The 17,737-nt window shown below is 39.4% G+C and overlaps 1 protein-coding gene across 2 annotated transcripts in view; it reads left to right on the forward strand.

The window, feature by feature from the left end:
• The window catches only part of NAV3 (neuron navigator 3), a 411,497-nt gene that overhangs the window by 330,325 nt on the left and 63,435 nt on the right, over nucleotides 1-17,737 (forward strand). For both annotated transcript variants that reach the window (XM_062584755.1, XM_062584764.1), the window contains exons 12-13: nucleotides 12,445-12,583; nucleotides 16,515-16,791. In XM_062584755.1, coding sequence (XP_062440739.1) covers nucleotides 12,445-12,583; nucleotides 16,515-16,791 — 416 coding nt within the window. The remainder of the gene's footprint in view (nucleotides 1-12,444; nucleotides 12,584-16,514; nucleotides 16,792-17,737) is intronic.

The raw sequence follows: 17,737 nt of genomic DNA on the forward strand, positions 1-17,737 counted from the left end.
TGGTCTTCTGATGTCTTCTCTGCATCCTAATGCTTTCTACAACATTCAAGATGAGTGTATTAATTTCTAGTTCTCTTTACAGGAGTCAAATAGGACTCTAGTCTTGTCTTTTCTTCCTCTTCCAGAGAGACTTCAGGCTTCAAGCCCACCCATTGCACTATTTCTTTCCCCCTTTCCCTTGGAAAAACTGTATTGAAAAAGCTCTACGTGCATGCATTATTTATTTTTTCCTGATAATTTTAGATTAAATTTTCCACTTTCGTAGCTTGCCTGGAGGTGTTTTATTGGATGGTAACAAAGATTAGTAAGCTTACTTTTCTTATTTTTCAAGTTATTTAATAATGCATACAATTGCAAGGATAAGCTTGAAAATGTGACTTGATTGCAACCCTATATCAATATAATCATCAGTCTGGAGGGAGCTTTAAAGTGGCTTTGATGTCTGCCGTTGGCATCTTAGTGAAATGCGAATACCCTCTGGAGGAGACCTGCCACCAGTGCGCCGTAGGTAATCCTGTCTCCGGCAGGAGGATGCCATGTGCTTAGCATGGATGGTCTAGCAGACAGGGCTCCTCACGTGCCACATGCTCCTCCATTTATTATTTATATGTGCTGCTAACATTCCTCAAGTACCCATACGCATCTGCAGCCGGATTCCTTACTACTGTCACTCACTTGTTTTGTCCGTGACAGTCTAAAAATCTCCTTCCTGCCCCTCGGAGCCAACCTCAGCACGCCCCCCCGGTCGCCCCAGGATCCCTGGGAAATGTCCAGAACCAAATTCGTTAAACATTTGGTAAATCCTGCCATGTTCAGGTAGCAAATCCACTGAGGTGGTTATTTATATACTTACAGGGATGCTGTTCACTGCTTTTTCCTGCTGAAGATGCTTGGAAGTCAGAGACTAAAATGGGCCCCCCCTTTATAAAACCTGTAATACACACGGTGCTGACAAGCTGTGTCAAAACTGTCTTGAATTCATGAGCACCATTTTTCTCTTTCAGTCAGTCTGGCAATAATAGTAATTTGGGTACTTCCATCCATTTGAAAGAGAGAGCTCATGGTGGGATACCCTAGTGCTGCCACCTTTTCAGCTGCAAGAGACACTTTTAATGTGCTTTTTCTCTGAACTTTAGGGGAGAAAAAACCCAGCCAAGTGAAATATTCTGTTATCCAGAGGAAGGACTACAACTTTCTAAAAGCTTTGTGTTCTTATTTTTCAAAAGAAATTGTGTACAGTACAGAATATAGCAATGCTTTCATGGTACTACATGATATCGTAACAAAGAAGACTGCAGAAACATTTAGGATACATGAAATTTCACAGTTAGATACGATTGTTGGTTGCATATCCATTTCCATTTTGTCAAAAACTAGTTTCTTTTCAGTGGAAATACTGATATTTTGATTTTTGTTTTGCAGTAAAGTATGAGTGAAAAGTACTTATAATTAGTCACAAGGAAAATGGAAATATATTTTATTTAAGAAAAGAGAAATTACATCTTTTTAAAGTTTTATTTCAGGCATCAATTTTAAGTTGTCTGTTGTTATTTTATGTACATAATTTTCATTTGACCAGTTATATAGTATAATATTTCACTGAAGGTGCTTTGATTTAGAAAAAAAGGTGCTTTTTTATTATTAATTAGAGTCTCTGTAATGGTTTGTGATATCAAAATAAATTAAAACATTTGAAAACCAAGAAATAAAAAGAATTTTTGCAGTTCCTGTTATATGAGGTGTCCGGTTTCTCAGTGCATAAAATTAACTACTTCTGATTCAAACATGGTAATGCAAATATTGATGGACAGAAACTTCAAAGTGAATTCCTAAATTATTCAATTTCTTTTAGCAAATCGTGCTTTTTGAAAACATAGTGAAGTGTTTCTATTTCAATCAGAAAGCAGTGTTTTGTCAAATATGTTTTGATTGAAAATTTCTGAGTTGCTCTGTATCCATATGATATTTTGCCTTGTCACAGTCCAGAAACCTAAACAATTTATCTGGTCTGCAACTCGCTTTCCACAACCCTCCTTCCTGCAGGCTTCTAAAAAAATAGACAAAGATTAGACTGAAACCTGAATTAATTGTTCTGTAAATGAGCTCTTCCTACGTTCATTGGCAAGACCCTTTTCTGACATAAGCACATGTATCTTTCAGCTGTCCATCATCGGACCAAAAATGCTGCATCCCTAATCACGCGGTGGATGTGCATTCGCTCATGTGATGGCAGTGTGTTCCCTTGGAGCAATGAAACTTAAGCAGTCTGGTTTTGTGTACAGGATCATGTGTGTCTGATATAATTAATTTTTGCTGCGCATTTCCTAGCATAGACACTTTTGCTTTGTCTTTGTCTTTCATGGCTCCCAATTTTAATGAGACTTAAAAAGTGTAGTGTCTTTTAACCCTTATGCTTTTTCCAAAGTTTGATTAAAGTCAGCTAGCAGTTTCAACAGTGATGAGCAAGGGCCTGAAGGCCAGATGTGTGGAGGTATCATCAGTTAAGCCTTCGTGCCATACAAAATGATGCTAAAAATCAGGTCATGCAGAAACAATGAAATGTCCCTTTATACTTTCTGCTACTGTGGTAACCTGGGTCCTTACTCAGCAACACCTAGGAAATGAGTAATAAGTGAGGGGAACAGTCTTGGCAAACACAAATAGAAAAAGAAACAGCTTTGTGTCCTGTTAAACTTGTCATTTGCTTGACAGACTGTTGTCAGGATGCTTACCATAAGCAAGCCTGTTAGGCTTCAGATAATAGGCTTACCCTGTTACCTGAAAATACTGGTGTGGATCAAGGTCTCAGCGAGCTTCGGAAGGGGAAGACTAAGAACTCCTTTGGCCATCAAACCAGCTGCTTTTCCCACCGTCACGACTTGTTGTTTAACTCAGCAAACCGGCCCCCTTTCAAAGCACGGCTGTCCTGAGACCTGCAGCGAAAAACGGCAGCGGGCAAGGGCCTGTGGTTGGAAGCCCGTTGCTTGCAATTGCGTCTGGAGATAAAATTCATCCAGTGCTTTCAAAATTACGGCTTTGCTGGCTGTCCACGCACGCGGCGGGGGAAGGCTCTCGCCGCTCCGCGGGTGCGTTCACGTGCCCCGTGCCCAGGCTCGGCAACCCCCTTACGCCAGCGGGGAAGTAGATTTGTCGGGCAGTGCCTGCACCGAGGAGATCAGGAGGGGAGGTGGCTGGCACTGACTTGCTACTTACTGCTTACGTTTATCACAGATTTGTTTTTTTAGATTTATATTACAAATTGCACACAACAATTCTGTTGTAGTACCTCTCTGCCGCCTCTTGCCACCCTCAGCAAGGATAGAGCAGGGCAACAAGCGCCTGTCACGAGCCAAAGCAAATTTCAGAGTTTCCTTTACAGGCAGGTAATCACTGGGAAGAGTTCTCCTCTAAACCCTTATCATCAGAGGTAACTGTTTGTTTTGTTTGCATACTGTAAAGATAAGTTTGAATAGAGAGCTTTGGTTTTTCTCAGTACCTCACTGCCAACCCAGTCTGTGACTGGCAATTTGCAAAGGCGAATGGCAAATTGTGCTTATCACAAGATGCTTGGGGTGGTGGTTTTAATAGGATTTTTCTTAAGCTAGGCCCTTTAAATACAAATGTGGATCTCATGAGATGTTTCGTTATTCTTGTAAGATCTGCTTGCTTTCTTTCTTCGCTTACAGCATGCAAATTGACCACATACAAAGTAAAGAATGACATTTTTGCTTCTTACAGTAGTATGGTAACAGGGAGTAAAGTTCCATATTGCTTTTGTATTTTTTGAAGAACATTATAGGCAGTGTAATTTATTTATTTGTCCATTCAACTAATGTTAATTAACTTGTCTGAATCTGCATTTGAAAAATGTAAACATGCTCTTGCATCCAAACAGCGTATTAAAAACATAACAAACAGCAGCGGGAAGATAACTCCATCAAAAGCTTTTCTCCCTTGGTTTGTTATGATATTATCAATAGTTCTTGGTGGAATTATTTCCTTACATCTTGCTCCAGCCCATACATTATTATTTTCTATAGAATGTTTGAAGTGTAATTAAAAATGGATGCTGTTTATCGCCTCATGCACAAAACAAACTGTATGTTCCAGGAATTAAACATCTTTTTCTATCAGATATTTATTATTTTATTTGAGTAACACTTCCCTAAAATTTCATTTTGCAAAGTTTCCTCTTTTCATTGTTGATACATTCAGCTATGAATTTAGAGCTAGTTAATGACTCCTTGCTAACCCTGTCATGCCCTATTAAGCTTAGTATATAGTAATAAGTGGAAACCAAAAAGGGTTCTGGCAAGGACTTAGTCCTGAGCTGTGGTTATCCAGGTTTTACAAGGTATATATAATTATCATTAAAAGGGTAAATCTTCCATCAATTCGTTTTTTTTCCTTCTGGCTCTGAAATCAAATTATTTCTTAAAGTATCTAATAAATGCTTAGAAAAGGAAATGTGGAAATACGTTGACCTTGCAAAAAAAATGCATTTTACTCTAATTGTATTCTTGGGCTAAAAGTAATTGGTAGGATATAATTTTCTAACTGAATCTTCTTAAAAAAATTCTCAAACATGAAATAAAAATCCTCACAAAGCAAAGATGCTGCATGAAAGCAGATCCATAAATGCATTGCTGTTCTTTATAATTGTAAACAATTTCCCTTAGAATATGCAGAATAATTCCGTTTTGAAATATACATATCATGGTTTTCTATCAATGACCCCAAAGTAATTCAGAATTAATGCTTCAGTGGTTGCCTTACGTAGGAATGACAGGTAATGCATTACACTTGCTGAGGAAAAGGCAGTGAAGTATGAGTCCAATGGACTATGTTTTCATTTAGCTATGAGGGTAGAATAGCGATAATGAAATTTATAGGTCCCACAATTTTCTGGTTTGATTCAGGGCCTGGTCTTTTGCTCTTACAGTCTGTGGATTGAAACAAAGTATTGATTTTATGAATTCTGTGCCATCTTGAATCTGCCTGTGAGGGGTCAGTGTAGCTGTTTTATGAATAATGAGCAGCTGAGTTCACAGTAAAAGATTTAAAATGGATTAATTCCTAATGAATTGAACTTTGAAGGAGAAAGTTTGTAAGCTGATATATTGGCACACTAGTGAGAAGTTGCTTTTGGTAAAACAGTCCAATTATTTTCTTGTCCTTTCTTCTTAATGAACTAAGAGATCATTTCTGTTCTCAAAAGTCAATCAAGGGAATAGCTCTAAAGTCTTTATTTTAGAATAAATCTTTCCTTGCTCTCCTGGAATATGTCCTGAAATGCAAGCTTCAGAAAGGATGGTTCATAGCAGCAGTCAAGACTGCATGTTAATATTCACTTTACTGGTGCACTGTGGAGAAGCAACATCCACCTCCAGGGAGTGTGCATAGAGGAGGCTGACGTGTGCCTTGTCCTCCCTGGTTTATAGACATTATTGGCATGGACTGGTGGGAAAGGGGTTCTGTCTTCTTTTTCCACAAATTACCTGTGCAAGTAGGATAGGGAAAGGTGTATCAGGTTGAAGCTTTCTACTGTAGGCATCTAGTTTAAGTACTCTACCTCATCTCTCTCCAGTCTTTTCTCCTGTACTCACTGTATGTACCTGCCGTTGCTGACTGCATGACTGCAATTAGATACCAAACTTTGATTCTCTAAATCACATTTAATTTAAATATCCTTAGCAGAACTACATCAGTGACTCAGCTCTTCATACACTGCAGGTTGCAGCCACTTCAGGTGGCTAGATTGGGGAGTTTGCTTTTTTTATGGTACTATGAGCTAGTTTAAGTAATTGTGTGGTATAAATGAGGGTGTCCCAATCCTATCCGCTGCAACAGAGCAGCGTACCAGCAGTTCATTTGCCAAACAGGAGAGTAGGCTATACTAATCAAAGCAATCGCATGTGTTTCGTTTCTCACGTACCTCTGGTGTTTTTATGAATGACTGTAGAGCCGTCTAGTGGCTCTAAGAGAGGGACACGGACACTTGGATCATCTGAAGACGCAGTCATGCAAGTTGGCCAGCTGTGTGCAGTCACAGGAAGCGAGTAACAGCTCACTGGTCGGCTTTGTGATCTGTTCTTGCTAGGGTTTTGCAGATCCTCAGGTACACACCAAACTCAGGAGCTGAGTTTTCTTTTAGCCCTGAATTACCTTTCTGTCATGGTCTCGGTTATCCAATTTATCCTCTAAGATCTTTCTCTGAGCTGCAGAAATACACATGGGTACTTCCGTGTGTGAACCCACTGTGGTCATGAAGGATCTAGAGACCTTCTGCCATGTTTCAAAAGTTTAGAGTTGCTGTAAAAAGCAAGAAAAGGTTGCTGTGCTAAATGTGTTTGTTCAGATTCCCTGCATCCCAAATCCGTACGTTATGACCTCTATACAAGTCCTTGTAGGATATGTGAGTTCCAGTTGCATTACCAGGAATGTGACTAAGGATCTCACTCCTGAGCATGACTTCCATAAATCTTAGGGCTACTGGTGAGGTCTAAAGCCCTTCGTGGGCTGTACAAAGCCTGTGACTAATACAGTGCTATTTTTCCTTCAGAGTTACAAACCTCTTTGCATAGAACAATTATTTTGATTAAACAAATACTTCAAGAGGAAAGCTTTTTGGTTTAGTTTTTGTTTCCTAGAGCTGTATACTCAGCTCTTGCTAGCTGAAGTTCCTGCTTCTGCGTGCAGGATTCAGTAATAACTGGGAAAAAGAAATTGCCAGGAATGTGCAAATGTGCCAAGGGCTGGGTGCATTGGAGCAACCACAGTTTTCCAGCAGACTTGACAGCGTATTGATTGGAGCCTTGCTACCTTTATAAGCCTGATGATCTGCTTGTGAAAAGCTTTCTCATTTGTTTACTTAGGCCACTTAGACTGGAGATACTCTCAAAAATACTCCGATGTTGAAGCAGATTCTAGGCAATGACACAGCTTATCAGTATGGTGGACTTCACTGATCTGGCAAGTTTAAGAACTTGTAGGAAAGTGCCGAAAATAGAAACAGTCAGTCTGGAGGGATCAGTGACTGTGGTAGTGTGCTCTACTGTGTCTTGTCTCCAATTAGAGACTGCTTTGATTTTCTGACGCAAGTACGGTGGAAGGAGAATATTTTTAGGTATCCATGGAGCTAACACAAACTGTTAGTATCTCTTTCCCGTGTTGTGTACCTTTAGTATGCATTGTTCTCCCAATGCAGTGCATAGTTACTGATTGGTATTTTCAGACATTACTCAAAACATTCAGGAAAAATAGCTGCACATTTTTACAGATCTTCGTTAGGCAGAGTCTAGTCAAATATTATCTGGCTTATTTCATTGCTTCTTTGCCCCAGAGCTCTGTTGCTTGCTGGCCTGCTGTGTTAAATAATATCTTATTCCTTATAAAATATTTCACATTTGGTTCAAATACTTGAGTGTGTGAACTTAAAATTGGATTTTTTTCCAAGCAAAGAAAACTTTAAATACTTGCGGAAAGCAAACACAGAAGTGTCATGAGCACAGCTGAATGCAATTTATCTTTCCATTTGAGGGAATCCTTTTGGGAATATGTTTATAATCTTTGCTCGACTCCACATACTGATGTTATGCACTGGGTATTTTGACTTCAGACACCTTACTATTTCTAGAATGACTAGGAGGTAGAAAGGTCAATGAGAGGATTATTATGGAGAGATCTTTCCAGTGTCGCTCACTAATGAAATGAGACAAAGAGTGAGACTGGAGACTAACCAGTCGTGTGGACAGCAAGCAAGGTGTGGATTGCTGGACTTCATGGTATAGTTTATATGACCAAGTGGTTGGAATTTTGCGTGAAGTGTTTGGAGCAATTCCTGGAGCACTGGGATTTGTACGGTATTCATAGCCACCTTGTGCAATTAGAGAAAATTTGGAAGTGGTTGTCTTCTTCAGTAGGAATATAACTTCTGGCTTCAGAACAGGTAAGGAGTGTTAGGATTTGAATGAGCCAGGGTAGAAGAGGATGAGGTTTGGCTAGAGTGAATGATCTGATAGTCACACTAGTGTGTCAAAGAAAGCATAAAATACAAATGTTCTGAATGGAAAGAATATTGGTGATATTAGTGCAAATTCAAGGAGCATGAGGTATATTTCTGGATAAAGATTATGACACAGTGGCCACAAAATAGCTACTGTTTTTTGACGCACAGTTCAAGATATTAGTGAACTAATTTTCAAGAGTATATATCTTTATACAGCACACTCTATGGTCAAAGCATGCATCTGCATACGTAGCATCTTTGTAAGTCAGATGGTAAGCTCTGAATAAAATGTTCAGTTTATTAAAAGTGTTCAGTTTGTTAGTGTTAGTGCTCAGTTTGTTAAAAATTTTGGTTAATGCAGTCGCCTAATATCTTGTAGGATGCATCTGGTACACCAGGGGCTTCAATCATCCTTCATATAGTCCTTGTTACAGAAGTCTTTCAGCTTCTATAACAAATGAATGAAGGCTGCTTGCTTTAATACAAAATTCAGAATAATTCCCAGAAGAGCAGACCTCTTATGAGCATTAAATTAATGAAGCATTCCTAGAGAAAAAAAAAAACAGTAGGTAATTGTTTAATCAAAAACTGTGTTGTTGCCTACATTCACAATGAGCTAAGTGCCTGCTGGGTTATTACTTGCTTTCAGTTTGCTGATTTGAACCTAGAACTCAGGAGCCCTCATCAGCCTGAGCTGACCTGACACCTGCCTGGCTAGATTAGAAACTTGGGCAGGTAGCCGCAAAAAGCCTAGAAAGTCTCTATGAGGCATCTGCAAAAGGATTTTGAAGAGATGTGTGAATTAGCCAAATTTGAGGGTGTTTTCTCCAGAAACAGCGAAATGTACATCCTTAATGTGAAGAAGTTACGTCTTGCTAAATTTCAAGATTCTTCTCCAGCTCCTCATGGGATCTTAGAGTTTCTCAAAGAAAAGGCTGCTGGAACTTGTCAAAACAAGGCATTTTTTTCTCTTAGCCTTATTCTCTCAAAAAGCAGAACTGTGTCTACTGAAATTTTCCATTAAAGAAATCAGCCTGACGCTGACACCCAACAAGAAACAAATCAGCTGATTTTTTCAAAGTTATTAGTAGCTGAAAGGTGGCTTTATAATAGGGATTGGAGCGAGGTATTAAAAAATAGATAGTGGTAACCTGACCTGTCATAATCCGTGTAAGATGCATGAAAAAGAAAAAAATAAATGAAAGATAAAATGAAAATGAAAGATAGATCTTCGTATACTCAAAGCCTATATAAAGTCCCTTAGTATCAGTTTGACAATGAATATTGGAACAAGAAAAGTTACAGGAAGAATTTGCTGCCAATTAATAAAAATTGGTTTTCAGTCTCAAGGAAATGCACATCTGATGTTACCAAGGTCCTTTGTCGTATCTCGGATAGTTACAAGAACAACTGAATATGAATCATCAAGAAGTTTCCCAAATTATAAATGAGGATGCTTCCTCATCCAGAAATTAGATTAACTCAGCTCCTAGCAAGTATGTTGTCTAGACATAGGGAGACAGGGCTGAAAAGATGCAAATAGTATGTACCAAAAAAGAAGAGATTTATTTGCATGAAAATGTTAGAACAACTATAGGCAATGTACTAAAATAAGCACAAGAGAGCAATCTTCATTGCTGAGAAGATGACTGATGTAGTCTGTTCTGTAGGACTATTCTATTTTTTGCTATGTATTTTTCAAAGTGATGATGCAAAACATTTTATGAAGTGAGAATCAATTTCTCCAGTAATCCTTAGAAGAATGTCATACACAAAAGAAAGCAGTTCGAAATGCTTCTGTTTTTACAGGCAGGCTGCATATAAGCAGAAATTTGGGGGTATGACCCCCCCCAAATTTAGAAAACTCCTTGAGCACCTATCATCAGAGAAAAATAATCCAGGCAAATATAGTGATGACTCTAAAAAGTCAGTAGTGGAGGTGTCAGATTAATCTTCTATATATCTTACAAGATGACCATGAGTATTTCCAGAACCTATTAATAATCCACTGGTGAGTGAGATGTGATGAATGTGTATCGCAAAGAAGCCATAATAGATTGGAAACATGATCCACGTAGTCATTTTTGCCTGGAAACTTGTGCTGTAGAAAATAAATTCTGTGTTTATATTTTGTGAATTGTAAAAATTATTGCAGAAATGAGAACATTTGAAACTCCTTACTGAGATATGTGAGAATAAAATTAGGTAACAAAGATTAGAAGGGAATAAAATAAAGAAGAAAAAATGAAGAAAGAGAATTAGATGTTGAACTTTGTCCACAAGTTCTTAGAGAAGACCCAGGAAATGTCTGTAAGTCAAGTGTTAAAGACATGAATTCCATACTTCAAATGTTCAGCACTGTGAAAGTACCCAATATATATTGGATCTGGCTTTATATATTTTTTCTATTTTTAAAATATCTTTCAATAAGGGCATATTGTCTTTTCTAAAACCTATCCACATTTAAAAATTTTTATGTTTTTGTCAGTCTTAACACTGTTGTCCAAAGTATATTCCTGCGTAGTGCGTAACATTTGAATAATGGCTTTTAGCATCTGTGAAATTCCCTATCACATTAGGCAGTGAAAAATGCAGAAAGTGTAAATGACTGCTGCTTCAGAGATGGTTCTTAGATGAATGTGGACGATCTATAAGATATGAGGTTGTAATTGCTCAGATATGAAACTGTATTCTGGAATCACTCATATATATATTAGCTGGTAATGTTTCAGAAGATGTATTTATTTGTAGTCATGTACTAAACAGTGGAAAGCACAGTACTCTAATAAGCTCTTGCCCTCTGAAATATGTTTATCTTGTCACTGAGGTCACTTGCTAATGTGATTTTCTACCTTTAGCAAAACCAAAGTGATGTCTGCTGCAGTTGCTATGATACAAGACTAGAGCATTGAACTTCCCGGTGCATCACAGAACACATTTTGTAGCATGCAGTTCGCAGTCACTGTTATTATGACTTTCTTAAGTGAGAAGTGAGTTTAACCTCCCAAAACACCATATGTAAAATACGGTTTCACAAGAATTTTCCTTGTTTGTTCTGAATGACTACTAGTAGTAGTATTCAGCTTTAATTAGACTGTTGTACTGAATTTTAGATCCTTATTTTTGAAATTGTAGAATATGACCGAAAAGGCAGCTCATGAAATACGCTACAACAAAACAAGGGTATTCCAGTAGTATCTGTTGTGTTTTCAACTTTACTGGTGTCCACATCTATGTCACTGGGCTTTGTTTCTCTAGAAGTTACATGGTTAGAATAGGCTTAATCAATCCTCTCTTCTCTCAGAGAGGAGAAGAGAGGAAGAGGCACCTCCAGTGAACAATTTGTGCTGCAAATCTGGAATATATTTTAGAACAGGCTCCTAGAGAAGCCTACTTCATTCTATTGATTATAGACAGCACCTAGACAGATAGCTTAAATGACACACCTAACTTTATGTAGCTAAAGCTATAGGAGGTGAATCCCACTGCAAGTGATAAAGTGAATATTTTTCAAACTCACCCTCCTGAGAATAATTCAGACCAAGATTAACAGATAGAGGTGCAGCAAAACTGGGAGTATGCTGCTGTAGTGTTGTGTGTAAGTTGTTACTTAGACTTTCTCCCAAATGTCAATAAACTAAGGGTCATAATGTAAAGCTATGAAGAAGCGTTTGTGTAGAGAATGATATGAGAGACACCCATCAACCTCTCTTCCATGGAAGAAACAAGACTTTTTATGAGAATAGGTGAACGACATGTCTATAAAAGTAGCGTTTTTCTAATTTACATCCTCAGCATAAATCTCCCAAAGCAGAAGAGATGACAGCCTGTCTCTTAAGAGATGTATAACACGTTCTCTGTGATATCAACTCTGGTGACTGTAATGTCAAGGAATCCTGTTTTGATGACATTGTGCTCACTAGACAAAAGCTAAAGACAAGAAAATAAAACTGTTGGAAATACCAGCTTCCTGACTGACAGTTCGTTGGACTGCAGAAGAGAGATTCCTTTTATTTTTCTGTGGCCTGGAAATATATTAATGTTCTCCAAGCTATTAAAAATGCTTTGGTTCACAATACCAGTTAGGTTTAATGGATTTCCCTGTCAGTATACTGAATGTGTTAGCTGTGAAGCATGAAACAACCTGTTTTAATAACTTACACTTTTAATAGACTTATTCTACTGCTTTCTTAGATCTTGTGTTAAATTTTTAAAAGGCGTCTGGGTCTTTCATTAATTGAACAAGCAACCACTTGACAATGAGTGAAATACTAATTAAAAGATTTGAAAGCCAATGTTCATTGTACGTTAGCAAATACTATGGAAGGTTTTCTGGTAAACCTCTTGAGGAAGAAATAGTAACATCTATTGATTTTCAGACACTTTCTGCCTATTGACATGCAGTATGTAAAGTAGATTTACTCCTTTCTCTACAGCTGGGATGACAGCAGCTCAGTTAGTAGTGGCCTCAGCGACACTCTTGATAACCTCAGCACAGATGATTTGAACACCACATCATCTGTCAGCTCTTATTCCAATATAACTGCCTCTTCAAGAAAGAACACTCATGCCCAGGTAAGTAGCTTTTCATTGCTGTCTCTTGCAATATCTCCACAAATCTGCAGCTTAACAGGGGAGAAAAAAACAGTTTAGTAATAATGACTCCAAAACAAATGAAATACTGTGTTTTGCAAGCTCCTCTATTACATTTGCATGCAAGAATCACTGCGTTTCAGTAAATGAAATGTAAAGGCATCCTCCCTCCTAGAGGTTTGGCTGCCAGGGCTGAGGGCCTGCTAAGCGATAGTGCAGCTGTGGCTGGCCACTGTCCCGCTGGTGACTGTGGGGACAGGCTCCTGGACACGCTGCGGGGAGGCTGCAGGCAGGGCTGACCTGCTGTCCTGTGGCAGCTCTTTTCAGCTGAGATTCTTTTGCTTGGTCCCCACCTGAGCTACCTCTCCTGCTGCGTCACCACCATGTTTGTGCCTGGCCATGGACCTTCTGATCTGGGCCTCAACCTTGACCCACAGACTGACTTCCTAATCTGAACAGGTCCTGCACTTGTCCCTATTGCCTGCTTGGCCATCACAGGACCATGCCTGACCCTGGTAGCCCTTACTGGGCCTGATCCAGATGCTGACCTGCAGGCTGACTACTCACCTGGCCTCAACCTGGCCCTATCCTCGTGGCAGTGCCTGATGCCCAAAGCTGGAGCTGTTTCTGGCTGCCCTGCTCCCTTTTGGGGTGGTGACATGGGCCCTGGCTGTGGGGCACTGCCCTGCTGCCACTGGGACCCCCTGCAGCTCCCCGGGCTGCTGGCAGCCGATGAACCTTGCCATGACACAAAAAGCACAGTGTGACTAATTCAGTGGTGGGTGCTTTTCTACTCACTTTATCACATTTGGAGTGGCTATCTCTTTCAACATGTGGTGCAATTTCAGGTAAGTTTTCTGCCATGAGTTGAAACAAGTCAGGGAAGAAATTATACACAGCGTGTAATGTCATTTTCCTGTTCTCTCCTTTGGGAGAAAAGAGCCTGAAGAAGTGAGCCCATAGGTGCAGAGCATCTGTTCTCCCATTTATATCAAGAAGAGAGAGTGACTAATAGGAATATCGCTAATTAGGAGTCATGGATAATTTGCTGCTCCACTTCCTTTGAGGACACCTACAATGAAAGAAAGAACTTCTCTCTTCTGCTGGGTTTCTCTGGTATCTCTTCTGCAGGCACCCCAGCATTTCTTCCCAGCTCCCCTCCTTCTGTTTGCAAGTGGTGAAAAGACAGAATATTAACAGGCCTACATTCCTTAAAAAAAAGGGAGGGGTAAGTTAGTCCCAGCTGTGAAATATTCGTTGCCACGTTGTCTACTGTTCATCAGCAAGGAATTTCAAGTTTGAACACTCAGCATAGGAGAAGAGTTGGTGTCTCCAGTGATTTGATGTTAAATATTGCGGACTCAAGACTGACACCTTGAATTCTCTTCAGACTCCTGCAGGCAGCCAGTGTGCGCAGTTCAGAGGTCTATTTTGTAGATGTACATTACTGCAAACTGTGATGAACATTACTACAAACTGTCAATATGAGAAAAACATGTTTGTCATTTGCCCCAGAGAATGGGAAAATAAAGTCATCTTGGGAATGGAGGTCACTTTAATTTGTAGCAGGAGCTCCAGGACAAATTTCAGACCTGTGCTATATTCCTAGAAGGGTACTCACATGGATGGCAGCATTCTTCAGCTTTTACCTTTGCTTTTCCCACCCTATCAGTGTCTCTTACAGTTATGAAGTGGAGTTCAGCCTCTTTCCTTTCGTGTCAGCAGTGATGGCCAGCTGGTCCTAGCTTACTTGTTCTACTGCATCGTCGTTAACATAACTGGGAAATCTCAAGCTGACTGTTTAACTCTTTCTGAATTTTCCTCTTCAGTGGAAAGGTCCTGCATAATCAACCAGATGCCACTTGCAGTTTATTCTGTGATGAACAGAGGTTACAGAGTATGTTCCAGTGTTGCTTTTTTTTTTTTTTTTTTTTTTTTTTTTTTTTTTTTCTGCCAGGGTTGCTTTATGTTGTGAAAGCGAGGAGCAGAGCTTCTTTAGTTTTCACACCAAAGTAAATAAATCAGAAGGTAGTGTATTCCAGGCTGGCCTGCAAACCCAGCTAGCAAGTGTGATGAGCACAATATGCAAGCATTTTGCCAACTGTTCTCCAGGTGGTGAACATACTCTTGCAGAGAGTGTGCTCAGCGATCCCTTTTGCAGTCTTTTTAAGTGATTGGAGCAGTGCAGGCAGCATGTATCCTCAGGCAGAAATTGGATATTTTGCTGTTGTTGTTTTCTTATTAAAAGAGACTCGACATCACTTTACAGGCCCCACAATGGTGAAGAGAGGCTTTTAGAAAGTATTGTATTTGACATTTCTTGGAAATGATACTGTTTACTTTCAAAGTGTATAGCTATGTGTTTATAAGTGTTCATTTATGAGAAAAGTTCTGGGAAAAAATGTAGATGTTGTAACAATAACACCAATGGAAACGCTCTTCTGAAGGATCTTGCAGCATTTGTTTAGATGTTTGCTTAGGCTCTTTTCCTATTGAACCTTACACAGAATCCATACAACCCTCTCCAGATCACATGTGAAATCATGAAAAGTGCAGAGAGCTTTTGCATTTTGTACTCTATAAGTGACAAATATGTAAACAGCAACTGATTATTCTGCCAGTCATCTAATCAGTATGACAGCAGTGCCTAGGAAACAACCCTGAAGGGGTCTCTCTGGAGACGGAGCTGTGGACACATGGAATAGTAGAGTCCTCTGCCAAATGTGACTCAGGTTGCAGCCCTGCTTAGACTGACTGTAGGGGGAGCAGCACTATGGCAATTGCAGATGTAATGAGCAGTAATGAGTGTAATGAGTGACCTGACAGCATCACCGCTTTCTGTTCTTAAAGAAGGGCAGAGGTAAGTTAACTAAATGAAGAGGCAAAGGAAGAATGAGGGGAACAGGACCGATGAGAAGATGATGGGCAAATGAGGCTTGAGACGGAGGTAAAGTGTTTGCAGGGAAAGAAAGGAGGCAGGGTTACAACAAACAGCCTGTCAGCACAAGGAGCAGAGGTCTTGTCGAAACACAGAAGGTAGGATCAGCCTCTGACCCTCCTATTTAAGCTGCTTCCCCAGCTGGTGTGTTGCCTGTCTCGTTGGCCTGCTCCTTGCAGCATTCCCGTACACCCTGCATCGGCACACTGCGGAGGAAAACAGATGCTGCAGGGGTGCTAGTTCCTCCCACGGTGTCTTCCACCGGCCTCTGGGTTTCTGAAGAAGTGTCAGCCCATCTGGTTACCCTCTCACCTTCACCTCTCCAGCGTGCTAGTGCTTAATAAGGCTGTCTTCCAGCTCTCTACTAGCCGCTTTAGCTAGAGGGACAGTTTCCATTCTTGTTCAGAAACGTTGTTTTCAGTGGAGGCAAACTGGCAGAAAAGCCACTGTAGCGCTGATAATTTCGCTTAAGATGTTTTCCTTTCTCACTGGTGGTATAATGTACTCAGTGTTAGTCAGGTAATATTCCTAATTTAATAAATGGAAAGTTTGGGTGGGGAAAAACAGAAATGAGACCACGGGGATTTTAGCAGTATATCTAGGAACTCTACCATTCAAGGTTTTAAGTTAAACCTTCCAGAGCAGTGATTCATTTGTAAAATCTGTAGGGAGTTGAGGGACAGTAAGGTTTACTGCTGATAATTAAAGAAGTAAGTTATGTTTCACTTCATTCTAACTTATGAAAGAAAGGGTTTAAATCTGTTGCAAAAAAAAGAAAAAAAAATGTCTTCCCCAAATGAGAATGTTTTTAAATTTTTGGCACAAGGATACTAATGTTTTAGAAGAGAAGTTTTCATGGCACTTCATACAAATAAATCAATATGCTTTATTTTCCTCCCCTCTTGGGAGTTAAGAAATCAGCAAATACTGAGGATGATGAGACTGACCATTTCTTATGATCCAAATCTCTTGTAGCTGAAGACTGACTCGGAGAAACGCTCAGTTACAGACAGCGAAACTTGGGGCAGCACTGAAGAACTGAAGAAGCCAGAGGAGGATTTTGACAGCAGCATAGACAGCAGTGGCAAATGGAAAGGCCTCCCCTCGGGGCTGTCTGAAGAGTCGGACAAGGGGGGGCAGAAAGCATCTCTCTCTGTTTCACAGACCGGATCCTGGAGGAGAGGCATGACTGCACAAGTAGGAGCAACTCAATCCAGGCACAAAGCTGGAACCAGTGCTCTCAAGACCCCGGGTAGGAAACTTCTGTAGTTGGATTACAGCGTTAAAAATAAAGGCTTTATGTTTAGACTTCTTTTATAAGGAGCAAGGAATCTTTACTGGGTTAAATATAATTAATAGGTATTTTAAGTGTGTGATAGATATGGGGAATATTGGTAGCAGAATTGTAAACACACTGGTAGTTATTATCATAAACGATTCTGAGCCAAGATTATCATAATATTCTAATTTGCTCATTTCGGTAACTGTTAATTTGCTACACTGCATACTAATAATTTATTAATCATACGGGAATGTATCCATAACATAAACTGTGATGGTATTTTTATTTTATTATGATTAGAGTAAGTCAGCTTGTATTAGGGAATTCGTAAAACAGTTTCTGGACTCATCTCTTCCTTATCTTTGTTCTCTGAAACTCTGTACCTTTGATGATTGAACACATGTAGAAATGGCAAAGATTCAAAGCTTAGATAAAAAGCTTAAAGAGTCAAATCAGAGGATGTAAAATGAGTGTTTTTGAACAAAAATTAAATTATCACATTCCAGATACTATAGGTACTTTACTGTTAAGAAATGAAAATTGTAAAAAAAACCTTTTTTACAGTCTTTCATCAGTGCTAGATGATTTTTTATCTTCTTCTGAAAAAGGCCTCTCTGAAGGAGTGGACACTTTTACAAACCACTTTTGAAAACAAAAATCAAAAACTAATGTAAAACATCCCTATTAAGACAATCTAGTCCATCATTTTACTAGGGAAAAGACTGCTCATTTGTAGGACATTTCCTAGCACTTTGTCCTGTTCTGGCAGAATACTTCACAAGCATGTACAAGCCCTTAGTTTGAAAGATAGCTAACACAGAACATCTCAGAATAAATTAAAATACTTTATAAACAACTTTCCCATCTTCCTACTTTGGACTGCTGAATACTGGTCTGACTTTCATTTATAAGACCC

Source organism: Rhea pennata, chromosome 1 (genome assembly GCF_028389875.1).
Source record: "Rhea pennata isolate bPtePen1 chromosome 1, bPtePen1.pri, whole genome shotgun sequence".
Taxonomy (NCBI): Eukaryota; Metazoa; Chordata; class Aves; order Rheiformes; family Rheidae; genus Rhea; species Rhea pennata.